This window comes from Eleutherodactylus coqui, chromosome 11 (assembly GCF_035609145.1).
Source record: "Eleutherodactylus coqui strain aEleCoq1 chromosome 11, aEleCoq1.hap1, whole genome shotgun sequence".
Lineage (NCBI taxonomy): Eukaryota > Metazoa > Chordata > Amphibia > Anura > Eleutherodactylidae > Eleutherodactylus > Eleutherodactylus coqui.
In genome coordinates this window covers 133,030,899-133,056,571 of record NC_089847.1, presented here as the reverse complement: position 1 = coordinate 133,056,571, position 25,673 = coordinate 133,030,899, and the positions used below count along the sequence as shown (strand labels likewise).

General features: G+C 50.3%; 1 protein-coding gene across 1 annotated transcript in view; it reads left to right on the top strand.

Moving 5' to 3' along the window:
- Positions 1-25,673, top strand: part of GALNT18 (polypeptide N-acetylgalactosaminyltransferase 18) — a 182,882-nt gene that overhangs the window by 143,331 nt on the left and 13,878 nt on the right. Inside the window, exons 5-9 of the mRNA XM_066583549.1 lie at positions 1,058-1,255; positions 1,619-1,733; positions 17,502-17,687; positions 20,984-21,121; positions 25,072-25,167. Of these exons, the coding sequence (XP_066439646.1) occupies positions 1,058-1,255; positions 1,619-1,733; positions 17,502-17,687; positions 20,984-21,121; positions 25,072-25,167 (733 nt within the window). The remainder of the gene's footprint in view (positions 1-1,057; positions 1,256-1,618; positions 1,734-17,501; positions 17,688-20,983; positions 21,122-25,071; positions 25,168-25,673) is intronic.

Sequence of the window (25,673 nt, the reverse complement as noted above, 5' to 3'; positions counted from 1 at the left end):
CCTATCGGTGGGGGTCCGCCACCCGGGATCCCTGCTGATCAGCTGTTATCCAGTATGGATGGAGATGGAAGCCACAGCTCTGTACACGGTGCAGCTGCCCGGGTTGGTGTTGCTGGCGCAGCTCCTGTTAATTTCAATGCATTACCACCCCGGGCCGATGTAATGTGTACGGAGCTGTCAGCGGGCCGGATAACCGCTGATCAATGGTGGACCCCTGCTGATCAACTATTGGTGGCCATTTATAAGAATAGCTCATCAATATTTCATGCCCAGTCAACCCCTTTAAAAACTATGCAGTGTTGGGGATTCATTCTCTACTTCAGTCCCATCAAGAGCGGAATTCAAAATTCTGCTGCTTTCCTGTTGGCTCTCAGACTGCAAATGGAAAACTGGAGCAATGCCTCTACAGCGCCACCTTAAAAGGTCTAGCAATGACTGGGGATAGAAGCCAAAGCCAAAAAAGAACTAAAGGAGACTTTGGGTTTGGCCTATTTTCCCAGTCATTGTTACAAGACTTGTTAAAAGGTCAGACATTGATTTGCAGGAATGCTGCCTTCCAGTAGGTGGCGCTGTAGAGGTATTCCATTTTCCCATTTGCATAGATTTCCCAGAGGAGCGTGCATGGCTTATAAGTCTCCTCACACCTTCTAGCTGCTCTCCCTAAGGAGAGATGATACTCTTCCCAACTCTCAGGCTCCAGTGACTTAAGCCTTTCCAATCCACTGTCTGACGTCTAAAGACATTCCGATTGAAGGCTGTTCAGCTTCGATGTCGGAAGACGTCCGGCAGGGTATTCTTACTGTATATTACTAGCCGCTCTGTTGTCGGGGCCTCTCCAGCATGTCTCATACCGCAGTACTAGCTCTAGCCAGCAGATGGCGCCATTGTATAATGGCAGAAAGAGAAAACCCCCTAGGAAACCCTGAATCCAAAATTGGATTGCAAAGGGTTAAGATCAGCACAAGGTCGGGCTTTAATTTGTAAAGTCACTTTGGTTTTGTGATTTCCCCAGAGCCCCCCTGACATTGTGGTGTCGGACCCTCTTCTGTTTCTCCAGGGCTGAGCCGGTACTGAGCAGGATCCAGGAGAACCGAAAGGTCATCATATCGCCGTCTTTTGACAACATCAAGTACGATAACTTTGAGATAGAAGAATACCCGCTGTCCGCTCAGGGGTTTGACTGGGAATTGTGGTGCCGGTATCTGAACCCTCCAAAATCTTGGTGGAAGATGGAGAACGCGACCGCCCCCATCAGGTACCGTATGCCCGCCCTTCCAGGTTTTATCAGCACTCGCTTATCATTCTTCCATCACTTATAGGTCCGATTCCGAATTTTGCGGCTTTCCTGTTGGCTCTCAGGATGCAGGACCTTCAACTCCCTCTACAGACTGTCTGATGCGTTATGTTGCATTGTGGGAAATGTAGGACTTATGACAATCACTATTGAGTGACTTATTTACCGAAAATTACCCAAAATGCAGCAGAGGGAGGTAGGAGGGCTCAGACTGAAATGGAGTTAACCAAGAAATGCAACGTTGCTGCAGGAGCTGATGAAGCTCTCCGAGATGTAGAAACGTGATGAGCGAGCTGTTAATGTCCGCTGTTCTGTTTGCTCTAGAAGCCCCGCACTGATTGGCTGTTTCATCGTAGACAGACTGTACTTTGAAGAGATTGGCCTCCTGGATGAAGGGATGGAAGTCTACGGAGGAGAGAACGTGGAGCTGGGAGTCCGGGTAAGAATCGCATCGGCCTAGAAGCCTCATTCCATCGCAACCGTTGTTAGCTGTTTGCGTGCCGGTCTTTAGCTCCTGGGAGAGGAAGCAGCTGTCCGGCAGCTGTCATAGGCAGCCACTTTCCTTTCGTGAAGCCTCATTCCCGGTCACACGGTCATCCAGAGACTCCTCATTCTCCTTCTCTTTGCTGGCCATCAGTCCTAGTGAGAAAAGTCCTCGATCCAAGTCCAACCTATAATCATCCCATGTTGATCCAGAGGAGAATAAATCCTGGGTCCATTATCCCAACTCCAGTAATGTAGTGACTACAATGTAATAGTGTTTCCCTGAAAATAAGACCTTCCCGAGAATAAACCCTACCCGGATTTTTATTGGGAGGGGGGGGGGGGGGGCTTGAAATATAAGCCCAAAAAAAAGCAAAACTCACCTGTCTGGCACCGTCCAGGTCCCTCCTACTGGGCTGCAGCACTTCATCAGGCTTCCCTACAGCCTTGAATGCCGATGGAGCATCTCTTGTTGGTGACGGGACTTGAGTACCCCGCCTCCAGTAAGCGATTGCTCTGATTGGTTCAAGAGCGCTGCCTCAGCCAATTAGAGCCGGCGCTCGATGAACCAATCACAGCCATTCATTGAATGACATCCTTGAATGGCTGTGATTGGTTCACCGAGCACCAGCTCTGATTGGTTCAGGAGCACTGCCTCAGCCAATTGAAGCGATTTCTTGCTGGAAGTGATTGCTGCAGCCAATAGGGACGTTATCGGTGACATTCCATAAACCTATCAGTGGCTTCAGTGTTAAACGCCCATGTGACAGCTTTATGGCCACAAGACCCGGTGACCTTACCTGTCAGATGCCCTGGCATCTGAGCGACAAAATGGCGCTCCAGCACCACAATCAGTATATTGCTTTTATATACATATTGGACAGAGGGAGGGGGCAAAATTATATACAAGAATTGTCGGACAACCCCTTTAACATGTTAAATGCACGGTTGTCCCAAAGTGTAAAGGGGTATTCCAGCCATGATTAGTTCTTTGTCAGTGTTCACCCTTCTGGCTGCAGGGACCCCCACCAGTCCTGAGAATGGGGGACCCACATCCCCCTTATTTCTAAGTTCAACATGCATTGTCCCACTTCTATAGTGTAGTGGGGAATTGAGCCGCCGGTCACACAAATGCGCAGCTGCGGCTCCGTTCTTCTGAATTGCGCAGCAGTTGCTGTAATTGTACATTTAGCATGTTGGGCCCTATTCACACGAAAATCCCGGTTCCATCCAAGTTTGCATCGGACAGAACTCGCCCATTAAAGGAAGCGCAGTCGTTACATGTGCGGTGTTACTTTGTATCACAGACCGGCGGTCCATTTAAAGAAACCCGGAATTCATCTGCATGGTGCGCGCATTCGGGGGGTTTATACATCAGTTGGGTCGCCTCCTTTTGTTTGTGACACGTAGGAAAAATAGAAGCCGCTCGGATGACGCTTGTACGTTAACGCAAAAACTGATCTTGAAGGATCATGCAGTCAACGTGAAGGCGGTCAGTTTATCAATGACCGAAATCGCAGTCGCTCGTGTGACTCCGGCCGTTACCTGTTAGGGGCTACGATCAAACCTCCTGCAGTCTAGCAGGAGCCGGTGGGGTCCGCAGCCGTCGGACACCGGAGCTGGAAGACAGAAGGGTCTATTAGCTGCTTCTGCCTTCTCTTCTACAGGCTGCACAAGATGCGCTGCCGTTACCTGCATGGGACCCGGCGATCACATGATCGCCGGCGACCACCAGCGTGTCAGAGCTGCAGTGACTACCATCACACTAGAGGAATGTTTGCCCCGATGGCTGCGGCCCCTATGGGTGTCTGTGAAATCCCCCCACAAAAATAATCCTTTAAGGCAGCAATTGCAGTAATCTGGAATTATAAGCCGGCGCTGGCGGTGTATGCATCTGCTCTTAAAGGGGCAGTACCAACCTTACACCATATCCCCCTAGCCGCAGGATTGGTATCTGATTAGTGGGGGTCCTACCGATCATGACATTGGATGTTGCCTCGTATGGACAGCATGGTGGCCGGGCTGCTGGTGATGGCTGCGTGCCCGTACTCTCCCGTCTCCAGCAGTCCTATAGAGATGAATGGAGCAGCGGCGCCCCAGAACCCCCCCAACGATCAGAGCGAAACTAGGCACAACTCGATGGAAGGAATCCACAAGGACCGGGGCATCTTGCAGTTTTCTTCTATATTGTGTGACTTGGAAATGGCGCTGACTGCGCTGTGACAGCTGGCCGCTGTGGTGAAATACTAAAACCGTGTGCGCATTTGTTTGCTCAGCTCCTCGGGGACATCCTGGAAATCCTGCAGCATTCGGAAATCTAAATCTGGCCGCCTTCAGAGTCCATGAAGGCGGCACAGGACTCGGTGTACCCGCTCTTGCGCTCTATATCTCCATTATTACCAGATCTAACCGCCATTATGGCACTGCGGCGCCTGCGTTGTAAGCCACTGCCAGGCCAAGAGGGGGCGCTGAGGCGCATCGGAGGGTTTGTGACCAGAAATGTAATCTTAAAAATCTGAAGCTTTAAGTACACAAACTTGTGTTTGAATGTTTCATCATTTTCAATCTCTCTGCTTGCTGTCAGTGAATGGGGAATGTGCTTTAAAGGCAGAGGCTGGAAACCCCCTAAAGACCGAATACTTCTCTCCTGGAGGCTGTATCCAGTCTATAGACGATCCTCTCTGATAGTCTGTTACAATGTATCAGTGCAGGGAACATGGGGAGTGCTGAATGTTTACAGAGGATTGCCAGGGATACAATTGTAGCAAAATGCTCATCTTATGGCGCTCAGTTCATTATATCCTAGTGGATGATATTGTGGTGTTGGAAGACTCACCAGGATAGTTGGCACATGCCCACTGGCATCTCACTGTTGACTAAAGATGGAAAGTCCCTTTAAATAATTATCTTGTGAGTTGGGACCTTCTTTTGTTCTCTGGTTAAAGGGGTTGTCCAGTTGTAAACTGTTGATGGCCTTTTCACAGTATAAGCTATCAATAGTAGATCAGTGGTGGTCTACCACTTGGAACCCGCGCTGATCACTTAGAACTGATTGCAGGAAGTAGACAGCTCCATTCTCATTGTTGTGGTCAGGCTTGGTATTGCAGGCCAAATTCCCATTGAAGTAAATGGGAGAGAGCGAAGTGTGAGTGTTCCCAGTAAGAGAAACCACGTAATCTTGTAGATATACTTTTCAAATGGCTAACAAAAATACATGAGTGAACTTTCAGGTCTTCTATGGACCTTTCATCAGACTGAATGAAACTGATTTGGTTGGATGGGGGAGAGCTGTAATACAAAGCCTGACCACTGCAGCGAGAACGGTGCACCGGGCAAATGGCTGATCAGTGGGGGTTCCAGACAGCATGTGCGGTGGTCATTGATGTGACCTACGTCTGGTCTCTAATATTGGTGAGCAGCACTACGTTTGCTCCACCTGCGTCATGTGATCAGACTGCCACATATCTGTGACCCTATTTTACGTAAATGACCGACGACTCTAATATCTGAGCCGCGCACATTCGCTTTAGAAGAAAAAGTAGCGTTGGAGAAAAATAACAAAATGGTGCGGTACGTTAATAAATGCGCCGCGCTTTTCGAACGCCATCATTTCCACCATTCGTTCATTATATGAGCCCCACTGCGCGTAAAGCCTGACAGCGGCGATCAGTAGGGAGCGTTACTTAGCGTTAAGCACACAGTATGATTTCCCTGTATGATTACATGTTCTTAATGACAATCCCCATCATCCTCCTGGGAGTTGGAAGAGAAAATTAAAACTGCAGCGGTTCCCGGCGCCGCGCCGGATCCATTCCCCCTCTAACGACGTTATCAGCAGCTGTCATCTCTTAGCTGCACATATGCTGCAGTTCGGGGACTCGGCCGCGCTTTGCTTGTCACACGGCGGGATTGTACTTATCTGTTCGGCAGCGACGGCGCGTGCGTCAGGATTACTGATGGCGACACCTGCTCGGCCCGCGCCGCTGATTTACTGCTACTTACCATGGCGTCTCACATTAGATCGCACAACATCTTCCCGTTGGAGGCGATTACATATTCCGTGCGCACAGCGAGCGCGCCTCGCCGGGACCGAACACTTGTCTGCGTCGGACCATCTGTTACGTTACAGCGCTTAAATTATTCACAAATCTGAACATGACACAAAGTAACAAACAAGAAAGTTTCTGCTTTTAATGATTTTGAGAGCTTTGAACAAGGACGGTCCTGGGTCTGAGTGTCGGGGATGGCGCAGTAGAGCCGCGGGCGACCGGTTGGCAGTCGCTGACTTGTGGAGAGTAGCCGCCATGGCTGAAATTAAAAGGATGCGTTATTTTGAACCAGAGGGTAAGAGATTTCGAGGTGCGCCGACTCCGTCATCAGCCTGCTGGAAGGAAGGCATGTTAATTCCTCGTGGTCCGCTATACAGAAGCGGACGTGGCTATTGGTGGCCAGCGGTGGGATGTGGGCACGACTTAGCCATAGTTGTGGGCACGTCCTGGCAGCAGATATCCCACTGCTGGTCACGTCTGCTTCTCCACATCTGATCCTCTGCTGCCCTCAGTCGTACATATCCCTCCATCCATTAATGGTCACATCTGCTCCTGCATGTCGGCCCCACTACTGCATATATGCCACCGGTGGTCACTTCAGCTTCTGTATATCAGACCCATTATTGCTCTTGGCCGCACATATCCCACTTCCAACCGTCAATGGTCACACCTGCTTCTGCATGCAGGACCTAAAAGTATCCACAGTGACACATAACCCACAGCGACATATCTCGCAGCTGGCCTCGTCCCATCGGACCCGGTACTGACCTCTGCCCCACGTATCCCACAGCTGGCCTCGTCCCATCGGACCCGGTACTGACCTCTGCCCCACGTATCCCACAGCTGGCCTCGTCCCATCGGACCCAGTACTGCCCTCTGCCCCACGTATCCCACAGCTGGCCTCGTCCCATTGGACCCGGTACTGCCCTCTGCCCCACGTATCCCACAGGTGGCCTCGTCCCATCGGACCCAGTACTGCCCTCTGCCACGGGTATCCCGCAGCTGGCCTCGTCCCATCGGACCCAGTACTGCCCTCTGCCCCACGTATCCCACAGCTGGCCTCGTCCCATCGGACCCGGTACTGCCCTCTGCCCCACGTATCCCACAGCTGGCCTCGTCCCATCGGACCCGGTACTGCCCTCTGCCCCACGTATCCCACAGCTGGCCTCGTCCCATCGGACCCGGTACTGCCCTCTGCCCCACGTATCCCACAGCTGGCCTCGTCCCATCGGACCCGGTACTGCCCTCTGCCCCACGTATCCCACAGCTGGCCTCGTCCCATCGGACCCGGTACTGCCCTCTGCCCCACGTATGCCACAGCTGGCCTCGTCCCATCGGACCCGGTACTGCCCTCTGCCCCACGTATCCCGCAGCTGGCCTCGTCCCATCGGACCCAGTACTGCCCTCTTCCTCACGTATCCCGCAGCTGGCCTCACCCAATCAGACCCAGTACTGCCCTTTGCCGCACGTATCCCGCAGCTGGCCTCACCCAATCAGACCCAGTACTACCCTTTGCTGCATGTATCCCGCAGCTGGTATCATCCCATCGGCCCCAGTACTGCCCTCTGCCACGGGTATCCCACTGGTGGCCTCATCCCATCGGACCCAGTACTGCCCTCTGCCCCACGTATCCCACAGGTGGCCTCGTCCCATCGTACCCAGTACTGCCCTCTGCCACACGTATCCCACAGCTGGCCTCATCCCATCGTACCCAGTACTGCCCTCTGCCCCACGTATCCCACTGGTGGCCTCATCCCATCGGACCCAGTACTGCCCTCTGCCCCACGTATCCCACTGGTGGCCTCATCCCATCGGACCCGGTACTGCCCTTTGCCGCACGTATCCCGCAGCTGACCTCACCCAATCAGACCCAGTACTACCCTTTGCTGCATGTATCCCGCAGCTGGCCTCATCCCATCGGACCCAGTACTGCCCTCTGCCACGGGTATCCCGCAGCTGACCTCACCCAATCAGACCCAGTACTACCCTTTGCTGCATGTATCCCGCAGCTGGCCTCATCCCATCGGACCCAGTACTGCCCTTAGCCACCTGTGGGATACGTGCGGCAAACGATGGTCGGGTTTTTGCATTTCGGACCATGAAAATTGAACAGTGGGCTATCCAGCTGTCTGATGAAGGGGTCCGCACACATCACAAGGAGTTACCTGCAGGTTCAAAATAAAGCATCCTTTCTCTTTACACCATTGACTGTACTCCTAGAAGTCAGCGACTGCCCGCAGGTGTTGCCAGAGCCTCCGTTATATTACACTACTTCCCATAACGGCATTCGACGCTAACCTAATCTTTGGTTGACCAGCGTACTAGGCCGGCAGCACCTATTCTGTATCATTCTTATAGCGCCATCTAGAGGAGGGATCTCCCTCGAGGATGCTCTCCCCAGTTCTCTTTTTCATCTCGCCTCATACGGAGTCTCAGGGAGGACAATAAAAGTTGCTCCATCTGTTCAGCCATCCTGGGTCCTGATTTTCTATTCCTGCACTTCTAGTCCCGGTTGGGTGGAAGCCATAGCCTCCTCCTTTCGGAGGGACCTTGTTCACGTCGTTGTCCTTGCAGTGATGGTAATGGGATTCACTGCCAGGAAGAGCTAAGAGAGGGAGGGGGAGGAGCCTCTGGGTGACGAGGTGACAGATAAAAGCGCTTCATACTTCAGGACTTGGCGAGCACAAACAGTTGGGTTTACAGTCCCTGCACATCGGGGAGGGAGGAGGAGAGGTTTTGTTTTTTTGCGGCAGGTTCCCTTTAAGAAACTATGTAAAAGGGAACTGTTCCCCAGTTTTCATCTTTTTGGACACTTTCTCCGTTCCTCTGCCCTCCCCGCCCCGATGCTTGCAGGCACAAGGACGGATGCGCTGTGTGCTCGGCCCGGAGGACTCGTCCATCAATCATTGTCTTGGTTTTCCCAGCGGTGACTGATTTTCAGATGCATTTGGTAACATTGTGTCCGAGTGCATGATGACCGCTTACCGCCGAGCGCAGCCGCCCCGCGCTCATCATGAATCACTCCGGGGAAAGTGGACTTTTCTTAATGAGCTTCTCTGGGATTATATACAAATGTAGCCGAGTCACGCGAATGAAGCAAAGTCATGTCATTGCCAATTAGGCCAAGGTATCTGCACTTTACATAGGACTGCAGACAAGAGAACAACCAGGTCAGCTCTGCTGCATCTGTACAAAGAATCAAAGAGAACGAAAGGGGTCACTTCAAGGACATATTCCGTATAACGTGAACGGCGCTAAAATAACTAAATCAACTATTCTCACCCGTCCCCTGCTGTAGCCCTACCGTCCTTCGGGTATCACATGACCGCTGCAGCCAATCGGAGGCCACAGCATCACCATTCTGAACTTCTGGCATCATGGTGCCCAGGAGGTGAGTGGTGATGCCAGGAGAACAGGCGGTGACACCATGGCCACCGATTGGCTGGAGCGGTCATGGGATACCCATTGGCAAGAACAACCAACAATGGAAGGACGGCGGGGCTACAGCTCTCACTCGTGGCGGCGGTGGGTGGGGAAGGACGGCTGATGTTATTTTAGAACGTTTGGCGGTATAAGAGGAATGTTGTCTGGAAACGGACAGCCCCTTTCAGATTGTGGCCGCCGTGGTGATCAGCCGATCGCTCTTGGTACAACATCACCCAATAAACAGCGGTCCACTGCAGGGGAAATGTAGTATTTCATGGTGGCCATTCATATGAGTAGTGGACCATGTAATACTAGGGTGGGCCGGGTCCATTCTCGCTCATAGAGGGGGTCTCGAGTGACGGACCTCCCACTATGGCTTCCCTATGCCTATTAGTCTTCTGAGGATATTGATGACCTGTCCGCGGGAGAGGTCATCCGTATCCGGGCAGTGAGGGTCTGTCCCCAGGACCCCCTACTGATCAGCTCTTTGAAGAGTCCACGGGGTTGGGTGAGCCCCACACTCTTGTCAGACCACGGATGGCGCATTCATTCATCACGTGGCCTCTGTGCAGCCCAGTCCTATGCAAGTGAATGGGATTGGGCTGCTTTACAGTCACTTTACAATGTACGCCGCTGCCCCTGGTGGACAGTGAAGAGACTGCAGAGCCCACCCAAGTGCCACAGCCACTTCAGACCAATGATTGTGAGGCTCCCAAGCAGTGTACCCCCTCCGATCGGATATGGATGGGGCTAATGCTGGAAACCGTTTAACCCCAGAGCTGCCAAACACATAGAAACATATTGATGTGTGTATGGAGCGGGCTCAGGAGTAGAGTGCACCCTGTCAGACACAGGCGATAACCACCGGCTACAGCGCTAGCTGTGATCACGGCCGTTAACTGTTTAGGTGCTGCTGGCAAAGCTGACCATGTCTATCCAGATGGGGTGCGGGAAAGGGTCCTCCTCCCACTATTGGCACTCCCTGCAGCGCTATAGGAGGGTGCGGATGGGCTAGCATACTGAAGGCTCTCAGGGCTACCACACACAGATGCTTGAAAGCCAACATCAAAAAAATTGCTATAAACTGCAATACTTCATTATTGCAGTATACAGTAAGAATGATCAAATGATTGCAAGGTCAAGTTCCCTGGGGGGACTAAATACATGCAAAAAAACAAGAAAAATATTTAATAAAGCTTTTTTTTTTTTTTTCTTTTATAGTTAAAAAGTAAATTTTAAAAGTTTAATCCCTCCCCCATTTTTAAGAAAAATGTATTTTCAAAAATAGAAAAACCTTAAACGATCTCACTTTGTTCTGCGGGTCGGGCGATGCCAGGGACACCAAAGTTCAGCCGTCACTTTTACTGCTCTCAGAAACGCTCTTTTCTCCTTAGGGAGAGCAACTATATACTATAAACTAAGTGAGGAGACTCAAATGGCCACGCACGCTCCTCTGGGTAATATGCAAATAAGGGAGATGGAATAAATCCTCCACAGTGCCACCTATTGAAAGGCAGCATTCCTTCGAGTCAAAGTGGGACTTTTTATACAAGTCTTGTTACAATGACTGGGAATCAAAAGCAAAGCCAGACTCCATGTACATACAGCTGTTTCCGGGTTATTGCCCTTCATCAGTGTACAGTAGGAGTCTTTTAATTCCCAGTCATTGTAACAAGGCTTGTATAAAAAGTCTGACTTTGACTTGAAGGAATGCTGCCTTTCAATAGGTGGCACTGTGGAGGATTTATTCCATCTCCCTTTTTTACTGCTCTGTGTTACCCGACCCCAGCGCTTCTCCACACCGAAAAGTTTTTGAAAGTTTTTCTTTACTTTTATACAGTAGATTTAATGGTATTAAAAAACACCACGTGACCCTCAGCCGTCCGGCAGTGGGGAGATTCAAGTCCTGGCTCTTGGAGGAGGGGGACAAAAAACACAAAATAAAAAAAAAATCTCTACTTCTGCGTTACAACATGCGGGGTGACAACCATTAGTGGGCGCTATTACCTCGCGCCGGCGTGTCCGCAGAAATAACAGCCTGTGAGTCCAGATCTTTATATGTGATCAGACTTACCCGTGAGCCTTTCTCCAAGTGCATCTGCTGCAGCGCCTCTCTGTCCTCGTGTCAGTCTACACTGTATGTTTGCATTCTATTTGAGACAGAATGATTTTTGGCTCGAATGAGCGATGATTTTGATGCTCGTACGGAATGAACGATCAGTGAACACATTTTTGTTCATCATTTAGCGATATTTTGAACGATAATCGTTGCGTCTGAAGCACCAGGAAGATCAGGATGAACCAGGAAGATCCGGTTGCCGCAGTGCCTGGGATTCTCTGGCGCAGGCAGAGTAAAGGGAGATGTAACCATAAGGCGAACAGCAACATTTTCAGTCATCACCATCGATCTTTGGCGCAATGGAAGTGTCTAAAATGTGTCATTTTCCTTCCAATGACCGTGTAACTTCCTGCTCAGCTGTCTGTATAATCCCCCCCCTCCCCCTTCCTCTTGGCAGCAGCCGGCAGCATCGTACCCATCCAGGCACGGCTGCCCCCGGGAAGCTGTGCCAGAGAGCAGCGAGTCTGGCAGGTTCTGCTGGAAACATAATGGCTGTACAGCAGGAATCGCGGCCGCAGTATAGGTCGCCATGTAAACCCGCGCCAGTCCTGATGTCTGACACCCCGCCGGACGGGTTCATCATTTTATACCGTAATGAAATGCTTATTGTTTCCTTGTATAACGAGCGAGCCGTAAAAGAGGAACACAGAAACGAGCGCCATGAACGCCGCGTCCTGGACAAGACTGCGACAGCATTAACCCTTTGTGTAGACGCGGCACGGTTCTTCATCCTCAGGATTTTAGCACTTTTCCCCCTTTTTATCAAATAATAATGTACAGAGCACGGATACGAGGTAGACGCAAATAGTACGGCGCGATAAATGGCGCACACGTAAAGCGGTGCCCAAATACGGGAGCACTGCGCAACAGAATCAGACCGGAAAGACCAAGTCCCGCTCGGCGGATCATAATCCTACAGTTTCAGGTTACACGTTACAAATCCTTCACTGCACTAATGGCATGTCCTCTACTCCAGTCACATCCAGAGCTGCAAGCACTGGTCTCATAAATACCCGGTTAGTTAATGTTTCTCTGCTGCCCCCTGCTGGTTTGGTTCATAGAGCAGTGTGAAACCTTATCAAGCAGATTTTAAAGGCTTAGATACACGGCTCAGCAGACAGTATCACACATGGTAGGATTAGATACACGGCTCAGCAGACGGTATCACACATGGTAGGATTAGATACATCAGCTCAGCAGACAGTATCACACATGGTAGGATTAGATACATCAGCTCAGCAGACAGTATCACACATGGTAGGATTAGATACAGCAGCTCAGCAGACAGTATCACACAGGATAGGATTAGATACAGCAGCTCAGCAGTCAGTATCACACATTGTAAAATTAGATACAGCAGCTCAGCAGACCGTATCACACATGGTAGGATTAGATACACGGCTCAGCAGACCGTATCACACATGGTAGGATTAGATACACGGCTCAGCAGACCGTATCATACATGATGGGATTAGATACAGCGGCTCAGCAGACAGTATCACACATGGTAGGATTAGATACACGGCTCAGCAGACCGTATCATACATGATAGGATTAGATACAGCGGCTCAGCAGACCGTATCATACATGGTAGGATTAGATACAGCAGCTCAGCAGACCATATCACACATGGTAGGATTAGATACAGCAGCTCAGCTGACAGTATACATATAGATTAGAGGAGATCAGATGAGGGTACCACAGAAGCAGCTTAGATACACTGGCTAGTCAGTACAGTGCTTCTTTGTGCCACTAACAACCCTTTTTATCCAGTAGTTGAAGCACAAGAGCTGACACTCTAATGATCCCAGTGCATCTGGTTATGTGACAAGCTCTTGCGCGTCTCCCAGCAGTCATTAGATTCTGTAGCTGTATCTGCGCTCCGCACCCCCCGTATTATCCACGGACATGGCAGCCGTCCCACCTCGCAGATGGCGCCCGGCTTGTTCTGGAACACGAGCCCTTCAAACTGGAGGCCGATGGCTGCAAGACAGCTTGTAAAGTGTTCATGACCGCGCTGAAAGACGAGGGACCTTGGAAAGGACACAAGTCCCTCTCTGACCCCCAAATCTCCACGCTGCGGTCAGACCTATAGGGGAGTCTGAGGGGCTGCAAAAGATCGCTGCGCCATTTTATGGAACAAAGACCGAGCCGTTGGTAATTCTGCACTATAACCTGTAAGAGCACAGCGCTCCCGTACCCCATGTATAACAGATAGTGCCCACTTGGTGAAGTCCTCGTTATGTCCTTACAGGGGGCATGCTTCACCAGCTTATTTTTATCATTGTTTCAATGCATACAAAATGAAAGCACTGTATACAGCTCCTATGCAGGTCTGTGTGTCTCCATGGCTACAGACTACAAAGAAACCCCATGGAGTCTGATCCTTGGACATGTTTTACTTCTCTACTTGGTAACCTACAGAGGAGGCAGAAGGACCAAACTATGCACTGCATTGTATCCAATGAGGGGCGGAGCCTGAATCCCCCAGATGGAGGCTCCTCCCTTCCGATGGAGGCTCCTCCCTCCCGATGGTCATCACTAATCTACAGTGCCCACCATGCTGTACCCTCAGGAAGTGCCCCGCGGAGCCATCAATGCCCGCCTATATTTTGCTTTGTATATACACTCTTTGTCAAAGAACAATCCGCCCCAGAAGAAGTTATGTTGTTACAGAACTTGTCCTGCAGCTTCATCTCAGGCAGATCTGTAACTTCTTAGAGTTGTTGTAATTAGATGAGCGGTCTGGTCTCCGCAGACCCTAAAAGTGGTTCCCCCTATAAGAGGCTCTCGGAGGCTCCTTGTGTGGTGACCTCTTCTTCCGCTTGTAGAGCTTGTTGACAACTAGACGCCTCTACGACGCAGAGAACAGATTTCACCCCGTTACCAGAGGGGGGCGCATTATTGGGGTGTGAGAAGTTGGAAGGTCGTGTCCATGAATTGTCCCCCACCGGCCGTTCTGACCAGACTGTTAGGGGGTGTTGGGACCAGTAGATGTGTGAGGACACACAAGGTGACCGGGCTCAAGACCTCCCGACAGACCACCAGTACAGAGGAGCATCTGACCAGACTGTTAGGGGGTGTAGGGACCATTGGATATGTGAGGGCACACAAAGTGACCGGGCTCAGGATGCCCCCTACAGACCACCAGTAGAGAGGAGCGTCTGACCAGACTGTTAGGAGGTGTTGGGACCAGTGGATGTGTAAGGACACACAAGGTGACCGGGCTCAGGACGCCCCCTACAGACCACCAGTAGAGAGGAGCGTCTGACCAGACTGTTAGGGGGTGTTGAGACCAGTGGATGGGGGCACACAAGGTGACCGGGCTCAGGACGCCCCCTACAGACCACCAGTAGAGAGGAGCGTCTGACCAGACTGTTAGGGGGTGTTGGGACCAGTGGATGGGGGGCACACAATGTGACCGGGCTCAGGACCCCCGACACATCTTGTATCCAAGCTAGAGGCGGTACAACAGGATACTAGCTCCTCCCTTAAAGAGGTCCATTTTCTATGCCCCTTTGCAGCATTTTTCAGTGTTTTTAGCGCACTCCATCATTGTGATAAGGTTCGCTAAATGCGCAAAAATGGAGCAGACGGCGCTCAAAAATCACTGTTCAAACGCAGGTCTGCAAAGCCTCATTGAACTCAGTGGAACATCGTAGCAGGGCTGGCGCAGCGTATGTTGTTGTGGCGCGGCCGCCATGAGCCTTCTGCTCTGATGATGCGATCACTTAGGCGGACTTCACACGATTTTCACAAGAATAAAGAGAGAATTCTGACATCACTGATTTTCGCTCATGTGATGTGATTTTTTTTTTTCGTCCTTCATTTACGCTTATTTATTTTTTTCCTTTTTCCCCTCCCCCGTGTTCCCCGCGGCGCCTCCTTTTTATCGCACAAACTTGCGATTTTCGTCTGATGCATTTTTAACATTAGAAAGTCTTATTGACTTTCACAATTTAAAAAATCGCACTACAATATGACGGGCGGCAGCGAGACGCCGCGGGGTTATTCTCAAGAGACGGGAACAAAGACTCGATTTTTCCTACAATTTTCTCGTGTGAAGCCTCACTTATAGCAATGGCACAATCACGGTCCCAGTGGCTCCCAGCTGTTACATAAGCTCCCAGCACTCTAGCAGTCTTCCAGTTTCATGCCACGCTGGGGCGGTACGAGTGCAGGAGCTGGAGAGATGCAATGTGCAGACCGGAGGACAAGGAGTGCGCAATTCTATATATACTGGCTTGCATATGTGCACAATTTGCAGCTGCTACTGCTTTACATTTTCAAGTAATCAGCAGAATAGTGAGTGCAGCTCTGGAGTATAATACTGGATGTAACTCAGGAGCAGTACAGGATAAGTAATGTATGTATACAGTGACTCCACCAGCAGAATAGTGAGTGCAGCTCTGGGGTATAATACAGGATGGAACTCAGGGTCAGTACAGGATAAGTAATGTATGTACACAGTGACTCCACCAGCAGAATAGTGAGTGCAGCTCTGGAGTATAATACAGGATGTAACTCAGGATCAGTACAGGATAAGTAATGTATGTACACAGTGACTCCACCAGCAGAATAGTGAGTGCAGCTCTGGAGAATAATATAGAATGGCACTCAGGATCAGTGGTATAGAAGTAAGGGTGTATTCACAAGGGTGAGTGAGATATCAGTCCGAGAAATGTTGCGCTTGTAAACTTGCAATGCATTTTTTATAATTGCACTGCAAATTTGCATCTACGTACTTGTGATCTTTTCACACGCATGAAAATCACAAGTGCTTCCAATAGCTTTTAATGCTAAAAATCGCATCACGCTCACATGCACATCGCATGGCCTGCGAGTGGGATGCAATTCTTTTTATATATCCTATAGCAAGTAATGAGCGATTCTTCGTAAGGACTTGTAGCAAGTCTTCAGTCTTGCAGAATCACTTGTGGATAAACGCATTAATATCCGTGTCTTTAACACGCGTGTGTTCAGTCCATGTCGCTCTTGGACAGAACTCGCCCATGAAGCTCGCCCGTCTGGATGCCCCCTAATGCAGATGACTTCCCACTTGCTATAGAGTTATCTGTGGATTTGTTGCACATTTAGAGACGTTGCCCTTTAATTCCTCGCCCGGCGTTGCCCTTCACCACGCTGACAGGACGCGGCATTGATTCTCCCGTTCTGTAGAGACCCAGTTATTTGCTCTGAACCCTGTAATAAGTAGCTCCGGACACAATGGTACGTGCCAAGCTGTGAGCCGCCCCCTCGCCAGCGGCGGGGTAGAGCATAAATAATTGACGTAACAGATGGTAATGAAGGTATAATTTGTTTTCTTTGTATTGTGATGGGGATCCGGCGGCGCGGGTGACTGCATTAAACGGGATTTTCATCTCTGCCAGTGATCAATATTGTCATTAAATTCTCGGATAAGTCGCGTCTGCTGCGTCGGGGTGACCGCACACGCGCACTATTTGTTATTTAAATGCATTCCCTTTGCCAGACATGGCCACGCGGCGCGGATCCAGCAGAGACACAGATGAATTCCCTGCCCGGGATGTCATTTCCAGAAGCAGATTGTTCCATTGCTCCTGACAGATTGCGTTTATTCTTCGGCGGGCGATCCTCAATTCTGTGTAGATTGTTTTCTAGTCATTGAGCGCCGCGTGCAACTCCAGCAAATCTGAGAGTCCACATGGATGTAGTAGGACGCCATCATTCAGTTTGATTGTACTTTCCAAGGCAGAAAAAGCAAACGTAGTAATCTGGAAACAGTCAGCAAGCAGAGTAGCAGCTGCTGATGGACTTTGCTATAAGTTAAAACGTCTTACAGCTCAGCAAATCGGTCAGCATCAAAGTTAAACCCCAAATACCGGCGTTAGGTGTTCATGTCCTGATGAGGGGGCAGAAACTGTTTCTACCTGGAAACCATCAGCAAGTAGGACTTCAATACACACTGTAGCTCCACTTATGAGTATCCATATTTAAACAGACCATAGGCACCCCCAGACCGTGCGTTAGGCCATAACTTGGTGAAGCGATGGCGAAGGTTGGCTTTCGGGAGACGTGATGTTTTACCTTGGTGTTGGGTCTACAGGTGGGCGACCCGCATTGTGATCTCCTCTCTTTGTGTATTTTCTAGGTATGGCAGTGTGGAGGTAGCGTTGAGGTTCTACCCTGCTCCAGAATAGCCCATATAGAAAGAGCGCACAAGCCGTACACAGAGGACCTCACGGCCCACGTCCGGAGAAACGCCTTGCGGGTGGCTGAAGTCTGGATGGATGAGTTCAAGAGTCACGTCTACATGGCTTGGAACATCCCACAAGAGGTATGGTGCCCACCAGATGCCACCCAATATCTGACCACTGTGAGAAATAGAGATTACCAGGAGTGTAGATAAAACTAAGGGGGGTTCATGGCAAAATTCAGAATGGGGCAACCTGTTGGGTCTGGCTTGAGTCCTCACACCCCAACATCCTGGACAGGAGGGCCCGCCAGCCTTTTCCCTACCATCTGGAGAGGTGAGGTGGCAAGACTGTGCTGAAATTGTGCCAGTGTCAGTTGGCCGTGGTGCAGTCCGGCTGTGGGTTGACATGGTTTTACCACATTCTACATTTGGGTTGGGTTGACCCAGGCATGACGCAATTTGGCCTAAGTTTGACCCTGCTGTGGTGCAGTTCAGAATTGAGTTGGGTTGACCCTGCTGGGACGTAGTTTAATGGTGCTTGATACAATCCATTGCCTTGGGTTGACCTGGCTGTGGAGCAATCCGGCTTTGAGTTGGGTTGATATGGGAGTATTGCAGTCCAATATTGGTTTTGGTTATCCCAGCCGTGGCACAGTTTGATGTTGGTTGATATTTTCCATTGCTTGGGTTGACCTGGCCATGGTGCAGTCCAGCATTCAGTTGGGTTGACCCGGCCATGGTGCAGTCCAGCATTCAGTTGGGTTGACCCGGCCATGGTGCAGTCCAGCATTCAGTTGGGTTGATCCGGCCATGGTGCAGTCCAGCATTCAGTTGGGTTGACCCGGCCATGGTGCAGTCCAGCATTCAGTTGGGTTGACCCGGCCATGGTGCAGTCCAGCATTCAGTTGGGTTGACCCGGCCATGGTGCAGTCCAGCATTCAGTTGGGTTGACCCGGCCATGGTGCAGTCCAGCATTCAGTTGGGTTGACCCGGCCATGGTGCAGTCCAGCATTCAGTTGGGTTGACCCGGCCATGGTGCAGTCCAGCATTCAGTTGGGTTGACCCGGCCATGGTGCAGTCCAGCATTCAGTTGGGTTGACCCGGCCATGGGGCAGTCCAGCATTCAGTTGGGTTGACCCGGCCATGGTGCAGTCCAGCATTCAGTTGGGTTGACCCGGCCATGGTGCAGTTCAGCATTCAGTTGGGTTGATCCAGTCGTGGGGAAGTCTGGTATTCTGTTGACCAAGCCGTCCCACAGTTCGACATAGGTTGATACAATCCATTTTGTTGGGTCGATCAGGAAGTGTTGAAGTCTAGCCTTAGGTAACTCGGCTGTTGTGCAACCTGTGGTTGGCTTGACATGAGCGTGGTGCAGTCCAACAGTGGCTTTACCAAGTTGTGGTACAGTCAAGTCCTGAGTTGGGTTGACCAAGATGTGGCGCAATTCAATGTAGGTTAATACAATCCATTGCGAAGGAGAATCAGGATCAGTTTGGGTTCTTTTTCTCATTGACCACAAGATAACAGCACAGACTGGATCTTCGGCCCACATGTCCCGACCTTCGTTCATAGAGCGATTATGAGATAATAGGTTTGTGTTATTGTTTGGTAACGGTGGATTGTCCTCTGACCAACCAAGGAAGAGGCGGGTGGGTGACAATGGTAGATCTTCATCCTAATCCCAACCCCCAGAACAGAACCCCCCAAACACCAATGTCCTCAGGACCTTACCGGTAAGTTCACACGTGGCAGTAACTCTTATTACTGTCCCATTTATTGGCTGTGCCTACCGCCGAAAGATCCATAGTCTAGATGAATGGAGCTGGTTTTCATTCTCAGAAATGTCCGCTGCGTGAAAACATCCCCTCGGGGACTCCGACCTCGTATAAATGTATGATGGCCGGAGATGTCTGAGCAGTCAGCGTCTAGAGGAAGAGAACAGGAGGCTGGCACAGCGGGCACAGTAACGAGATCAGTGCTGGGGTTCAAATCCAGTGATCTCCGAAGGGAAGAGTCTTTGTATAGAGACTGTCAACACATCTGAAAGCTGAGCTGAGAACGCTCCGTCCGGGCTCGAAACGCGTCATTTATCCATTCATGCAGCAGCATCTGATGCCCCGACAGGAAGTGTTGTCCTCCAGTACTCATTGCTTGACCCCAAGTAGGATCGGGGGGCGCAAAGAGGACCTCACCACCACCAGGTTCACCCAACACATTGAAGATCCCGGCACTTGTCTGCGGACCCCCATTTCCTTCTCCTTGGCCGTATTCATACGGGGCCGAGCGATATCTGTCCGAGAAACTCCAACCAATATTTAATCTTGGGGCTCATCCAGATTGGCGTAAATATGCTCCGTATTCCGTGTTTATTTTTTACTCGCTTAATACGAAGCGCTGAATCCCCATTGATTTGCATTGCGGTATTCAGACCTGTGAGCGTGAAAAATAACGCCGTACGGCCCATTTTGGTTATTATTACGGACAGAAGTAGCCAATTGAAGGCAATGGGACGTTTACACGTAAATACGAAACTACATGCGCAAAAAAAAAAAACCCCATAGGGGCCAAAATACACGCACAGTGTATTCACGGACCAAAACTAAATACGACCGTGTGAACGAGCCCTTAAACCCGCGATTTTGGTTGTTTCAATAATATAATCACATTTGAGTGAAACTCGCGTGATCACGATTTTTTTAACTCGCACATAGGAAATGATGGATTAGAGTGCAGCCGGACCGCAGAAGAAGAAGAGCCGCAGCAGTATGTCCGCCCCACAGCTTCACCGCGAGACAAAAAGGCCCATTTAAAGTAAAGGGTTCTATTTTCATGCGTCTTGCAACGCACAAAACCCGTATGAGGAAAGCAGGCGTTTAAATGGGGACTCAAGGCTACTGGGTGCTTTTAAGAATTTTGCGCTGAGTATAGGCAATAACGAATGTGCATGTAATGAGGACATTAGCATATCGCGCCACTGAGGAGATAAACCGAACCATCCAGCGGCGAGTAGAACGGGCGCCAGCGCGTCTCACGGTCACGTGTGGATGCTGCAACGTTCATTGGGCCGGGCGCCATATATGGCGACTGCGGCGTCCTGCTTCTGTAGGAGCCATATCACGGTAATGCAACAATATGAGAAGACTAGATTCTCGCGGTTTCATACACGGTTCCGTTTCGCCGCAGTGCGGGCAAAAAAGACGAGGGATTAAAACAAAATAAATCTAGTGGCAGGTTTTTATCAGCGAGGCTGTTCTGCCCCCCCCCCCCCCCCCCCCCGTGACCGCGATGCCCGTTAATAACGATGTATCACTTCTTAATCTTCGCCCTTTGCTGATGTTGCGGTCATCACAGCGCCGGTCACATCCAATCACCTTCTCTCCCATAATCATGGCAGCCGCGAGCGACTGACGCACTCGTTTCTCTGCTCTCTCCTGCAGGACCCCGGCATTGACATAGGTGACATTTCGGAGAGGAAAGCCCTGAGGAAGCGGCTGCAGTGTAAGACCTTCCGGTGGTATCTCGTCACAGTGTATCCAGAAATGAGAACCTACTCTGACAATGTCGCCTACGGCGTGGTGAGTGGCGTCCGACCGCGCAGCTTCTGGGCTGATCGTATCCGTCTCCTGCATATGTAGTTATTTCTGGAAGGTTTAAAGGGCCGGCGTCCGGTCTTCTGGACCTAAAACTTAGAAAGTTGCAGAACTTTTCACATTGACTAAAATACTGCGCGTTTCTCTAGATCTCTGCTTGCTGTCAGGGAGTAGGAAGATTCTTGTTTACACGGACTGAAAACCTGTGCAGACCTAATACTTAGCAGAGCTGAGGGTTTGCTACAGTCGGCTGCTGATTATAGATTTGGTGTAGAGTAGATGCAGTAGTAACAGATTCTCCGCTATTAGTAGGCAAGGGCAGGTTCTGTCGCATAGCCCTATGACCAGAAATAAGGTGTAATTCCCCTTTAAGGACAGTCACATGACCCCAGTAGTGTTTATTGTTTGTCACATTGTGGACGTTACTGTATCGTGTTGGTCACATGACTGAACATTGCTTTTAACCACTTCAGGACTGCAGAATGCATCTAAACCCCCAATCGGTGGGTGCAGATGGGGTGCAGGAAGGAATCCCCCTCCCATCGACTACTTCACTGCCACGATCAGCTAAACCATTAACTGTAGCGATCCGTTACCTACTGAAGGCTCTCAGGACAGCGAAGCATGATGCCAACAAGCCCAGCCCGAGGCAACATGAAAAGTCATTACTGAGTATTCTAATATATAGTGCGAGTGATCTGATAGTCGCCGGTTCAAGCCCCCTGTGAGGACTGAATGATGGGGGGGGGGGGGGGAATGGGAAGTTTATAACAGTAAAAAAAACTATTATTATTAAAAGCTCAAAAAAACCCTCTTCCATTAAAAATAAACTAAGCAATTAAAAAAGATGTATGTTTCCCCAAAAAAGTTGCTGCTCTCAGAATGCGGCGACTGAAAGCGATGTGAGAAAAAGTTGTATTTACCCTTTAAAAATAGAAAAACATTAAAATAAAATATATAAACTTGTCATCGCCGGAATCGCGGCGCCCGGAGAGCGAAGTTCACAAGTCGTTTTTACTGCACTGTGAACGCTGCAAAAACTAAACCCACCGAAAATGGTGCAATGGCTTTTTTTTTTTTTAACAATTTCTCCCCCTTTATAATCTGTGGAAAAACTGCGTTTTTTTTTAAAATCTTGCAGCGCGTTAAAATCTACAGCTTGTCCTGCAAAAAACAAGCCCTCCTACGGATATTAAGAAGTCATGGCACTTGGAAGGCCGGGGTAAAAAAAAAAAGTCTGGTCCTTAAGGGGTTAAATGACCCAACCCTTAAAGGCAGAGGACGCGAACCGCTTGGCACAGAGCCAGATCCCTCATATTCCTACCAGCAGGTTTATTTCTAATCGGCGCGCTGTAATCCTCGCCGCGGCGCGGGCCTCACTTCTATTTTTACACCACAATATTTTAAAGTCGTGAACTTTGCACAACCCGGCGCTCCGGATTACAGGGAGGCGACCGCCGACTGCGACACGGGAGTCACCTGCGGCACCAGAACAAAGCCGGTTGGGATGTTACAGCTTTCTGGACCCTGAAGGGCCTAGAAACTTGCACTGTTGGGGTGGAGATGCTTCCCCCCTCCTTCCCCTCTCCCAGTTCTTTCTGTACTACTTCACTGCTTGTGTGTCAGTCTTCACTGTAGTTCATGTATTCTATTCATGAACCATGAGGCTCACTGGTTAGATCTTGCCCGTTATAGCTACGGCTCCAGCAGTTTGCCATCATCTTCAGACTGAACGTCTTCACATCTGCTGGCTACTTACTTGTTGCTTAAGGTCCCATTATCTCACCGCTCCAGACATGCCGGATTTAAGCATTAGCCTACGATCACCCTGCAATCCAGAGGCTGAGCCTCCTCCTGGCATATCTAGAAGCCATATTCAAGCCGCTAGGTGCCATAGCAACCCATCGGGACCCCCTCCCTCTGTCAGCCATTTACATGCCATGGTCACATTGACCGCAGCAAATAAAGGGTTAAACAGTGGGACCGGAGGTTTCTATGGTCCCTGCTGTTGAGCAAGTGCCTGGCCGCAAAAAGGCGATTTGCATCAGGAGACGTACAGGCGGTCGTTAAGGGGTTAATCTGTGCTTCAGATTTAGCGCCATTCAGCGGGAAAAACGCGCGGCGCCCGACGAGATTTCCGTGTCAGGAATTGACCCCTCGATTCTGTTTTAGAAATCCGGCGCTGTAGATTTCCATCTCGCTCTATTGAATACTAAAATGGCGCAGACTTTGACTCAGTTTCCATGAGAAAAATAAGCATCAGGAGCTTTAAGTCGCGTTCACGCAGTTTTTTTTTTTTTTTTTCGTCGACCACAAAAACCCGAGGACGAGCCTCTGCCGCAGATCTGTATGTGAGCGAGCGCTCGGCTTCATTCAATGGGGCAAATCCGCGTGTCGCTGCGCCGGCGGAAACGTATTTGGGATTCTTCTGGGATGCATCCTGTATTCCCGCTGAGTTTAATGGAATGTAAAAATGGCGCGGAGTCGGCTGATGGAACTCCGTGTGAATACAGAATAAGAGGTGAGGAGGGCGACCGCTGCGCACACCCCGCCGTGTCTGATCCACAAGGTTATAATGTCACCCCCGGGCGGCGGCCACCGCTAAACCTCCGTCTCCGAGTCTGGCGCGGCAATCATGTTTCACATTAGAGTCACACGGCGTTTGTTAATCAGACGGGACAATAAATATCTCTTCCGGCTCGGAGGAGCAGATCCAATTTCTCAGTCCACTTTGTCTTTGATTAATATGTCATTTTATCCTAATGTGAAAGACTACGGCGGCGGTGGCGGCGGTGGCAGCGGCGGCCCCTGCAGTCCGACCGCCTACATGACCCTGGTGATGATTGTGCAGAGCAGCCCCAGCCTAGGCCGATCGCTTCTATGTACGCGGTGGAGAAATACATGAATGTTCTGCACTAGTTGGTGGCCGCGCGGACACATGGCGGTTTTGACGGCTTTTTTACGCGGCATTATGTATCCAATTGGCTAATGGCAGCCGGTCGCCGCAATGACCCGGTTCCTGCGTCCGGCTCTGTGAGTGCGGCGCAGCATCGCTGTCTCCGTCATGCCGATTTTCACACCGTAGATTTCAAATCCACATAGTCAAAAAGAAGGTAACAAATTGCGTCTTAAGACAAAGGCGACATCGGCAGGATCCGCGGCAGAAATACACGGCCTGGCGTATTTTAGAGGTAGAATCTACGGCGTGGCTAAACATCCGCGCAGCAGAATTCGCAGAGGAGTTTTCCACGTAAATGCCACCTCTAAGAAAAGCATCTTTTTGCCGCAGATCCGTGCTTGAATTTTGACGCGTTTTTTTAAATACAGAAATGCTGTGTAATTTGCAGCAAGCTGTCCGCCAGATGTGAGCGCGTCCTTACGGGGCTGGATGTCACGAGGAAAAGGCAATTGCGAATTTAAATAGAAAACCAGAGTAGCCGGCGGCTGATCTCAGCCTTGTTCATGGTCTCTTTTTCTTCCATCACACAGGATTGTAGACTTCAGGGCGGTTCCCAGTGGAACGAACAGGACAGTTAGCGTATATTTCACCACTGATGCCGTCATGTAAACAAGGTATCAGGCAAACCGTGCGACAGCAGCGAGCAGCTTCCTCCATTTTCAGGGTTTTCTGGAGCGTCGCGTATAAAATTCTGCTATATTCTCTGCATTTTTTCGTCCTGTGCTCGCAGCTGAATGTACACAATGCAGGCTGATGGGGCTCAGTCACACGGGTGTATGCCATTTCAGTCCATGAAATACGCAGCATTTACACCCATGTGAATGAGCCCCAAGTACTACCTACACTGTTGCATTGTAACAAGCCCTCAGCTCTGTGCAGTGCTGTGGGATATGTTGGCTGTCCTGGAGGGATCAGTCGGAGACCGCGGTCGGTGACTACTCTGTATGTCATTTTTTATAATGGTTTTGTCTTTCAGCTGCAGAACTCCCTGAAGACGGATCTGTGCCTGGACCAGGGGCCGGACACTGACAACATCCCCATCCTGTACATGTGCCACGGACTCACCCCACAGGTACCACAGTCTATAATGGTGTGGTCATCCCACCAGCCTGGATGTCCTGCGGGGGCAGCATTTCCCTGCTCGGGGTGTGTAAAGAGCAAGCGGGACACACTGCCCCCGGGGAGGATATGAGCCGGCCCCTGCTTTCCTGGGGCCCTTAGCAGCTGCCTTTCCAGAAAGTCCTACTTAACAGCGTGTAAATGCAGAAACCCAAAGCGCCAGAGGAACGGAGCAGAACCCAGAGACGTTTACATTGGGGTAGCGTGATAAGGAAGATGACACATTTCGAGACGGTTCTGTTCAGATGATCAGTTATAGGACAAGTGTGTGTTCGCTCGGCGAGTGCGATACTCGGACCAATATCACATACGTAAACGGCGCCCTTTTCTCGCTACATGTGAGTGTGATGCAGCTATTTCGGCTCCCATAGAGAAGAATGAGCGATTCTAATACAACCGCCAGAAAACAAGATGTGCTGCGAGTCTTCAGTCTCGGCCCATCACTCGTGAACACACAGA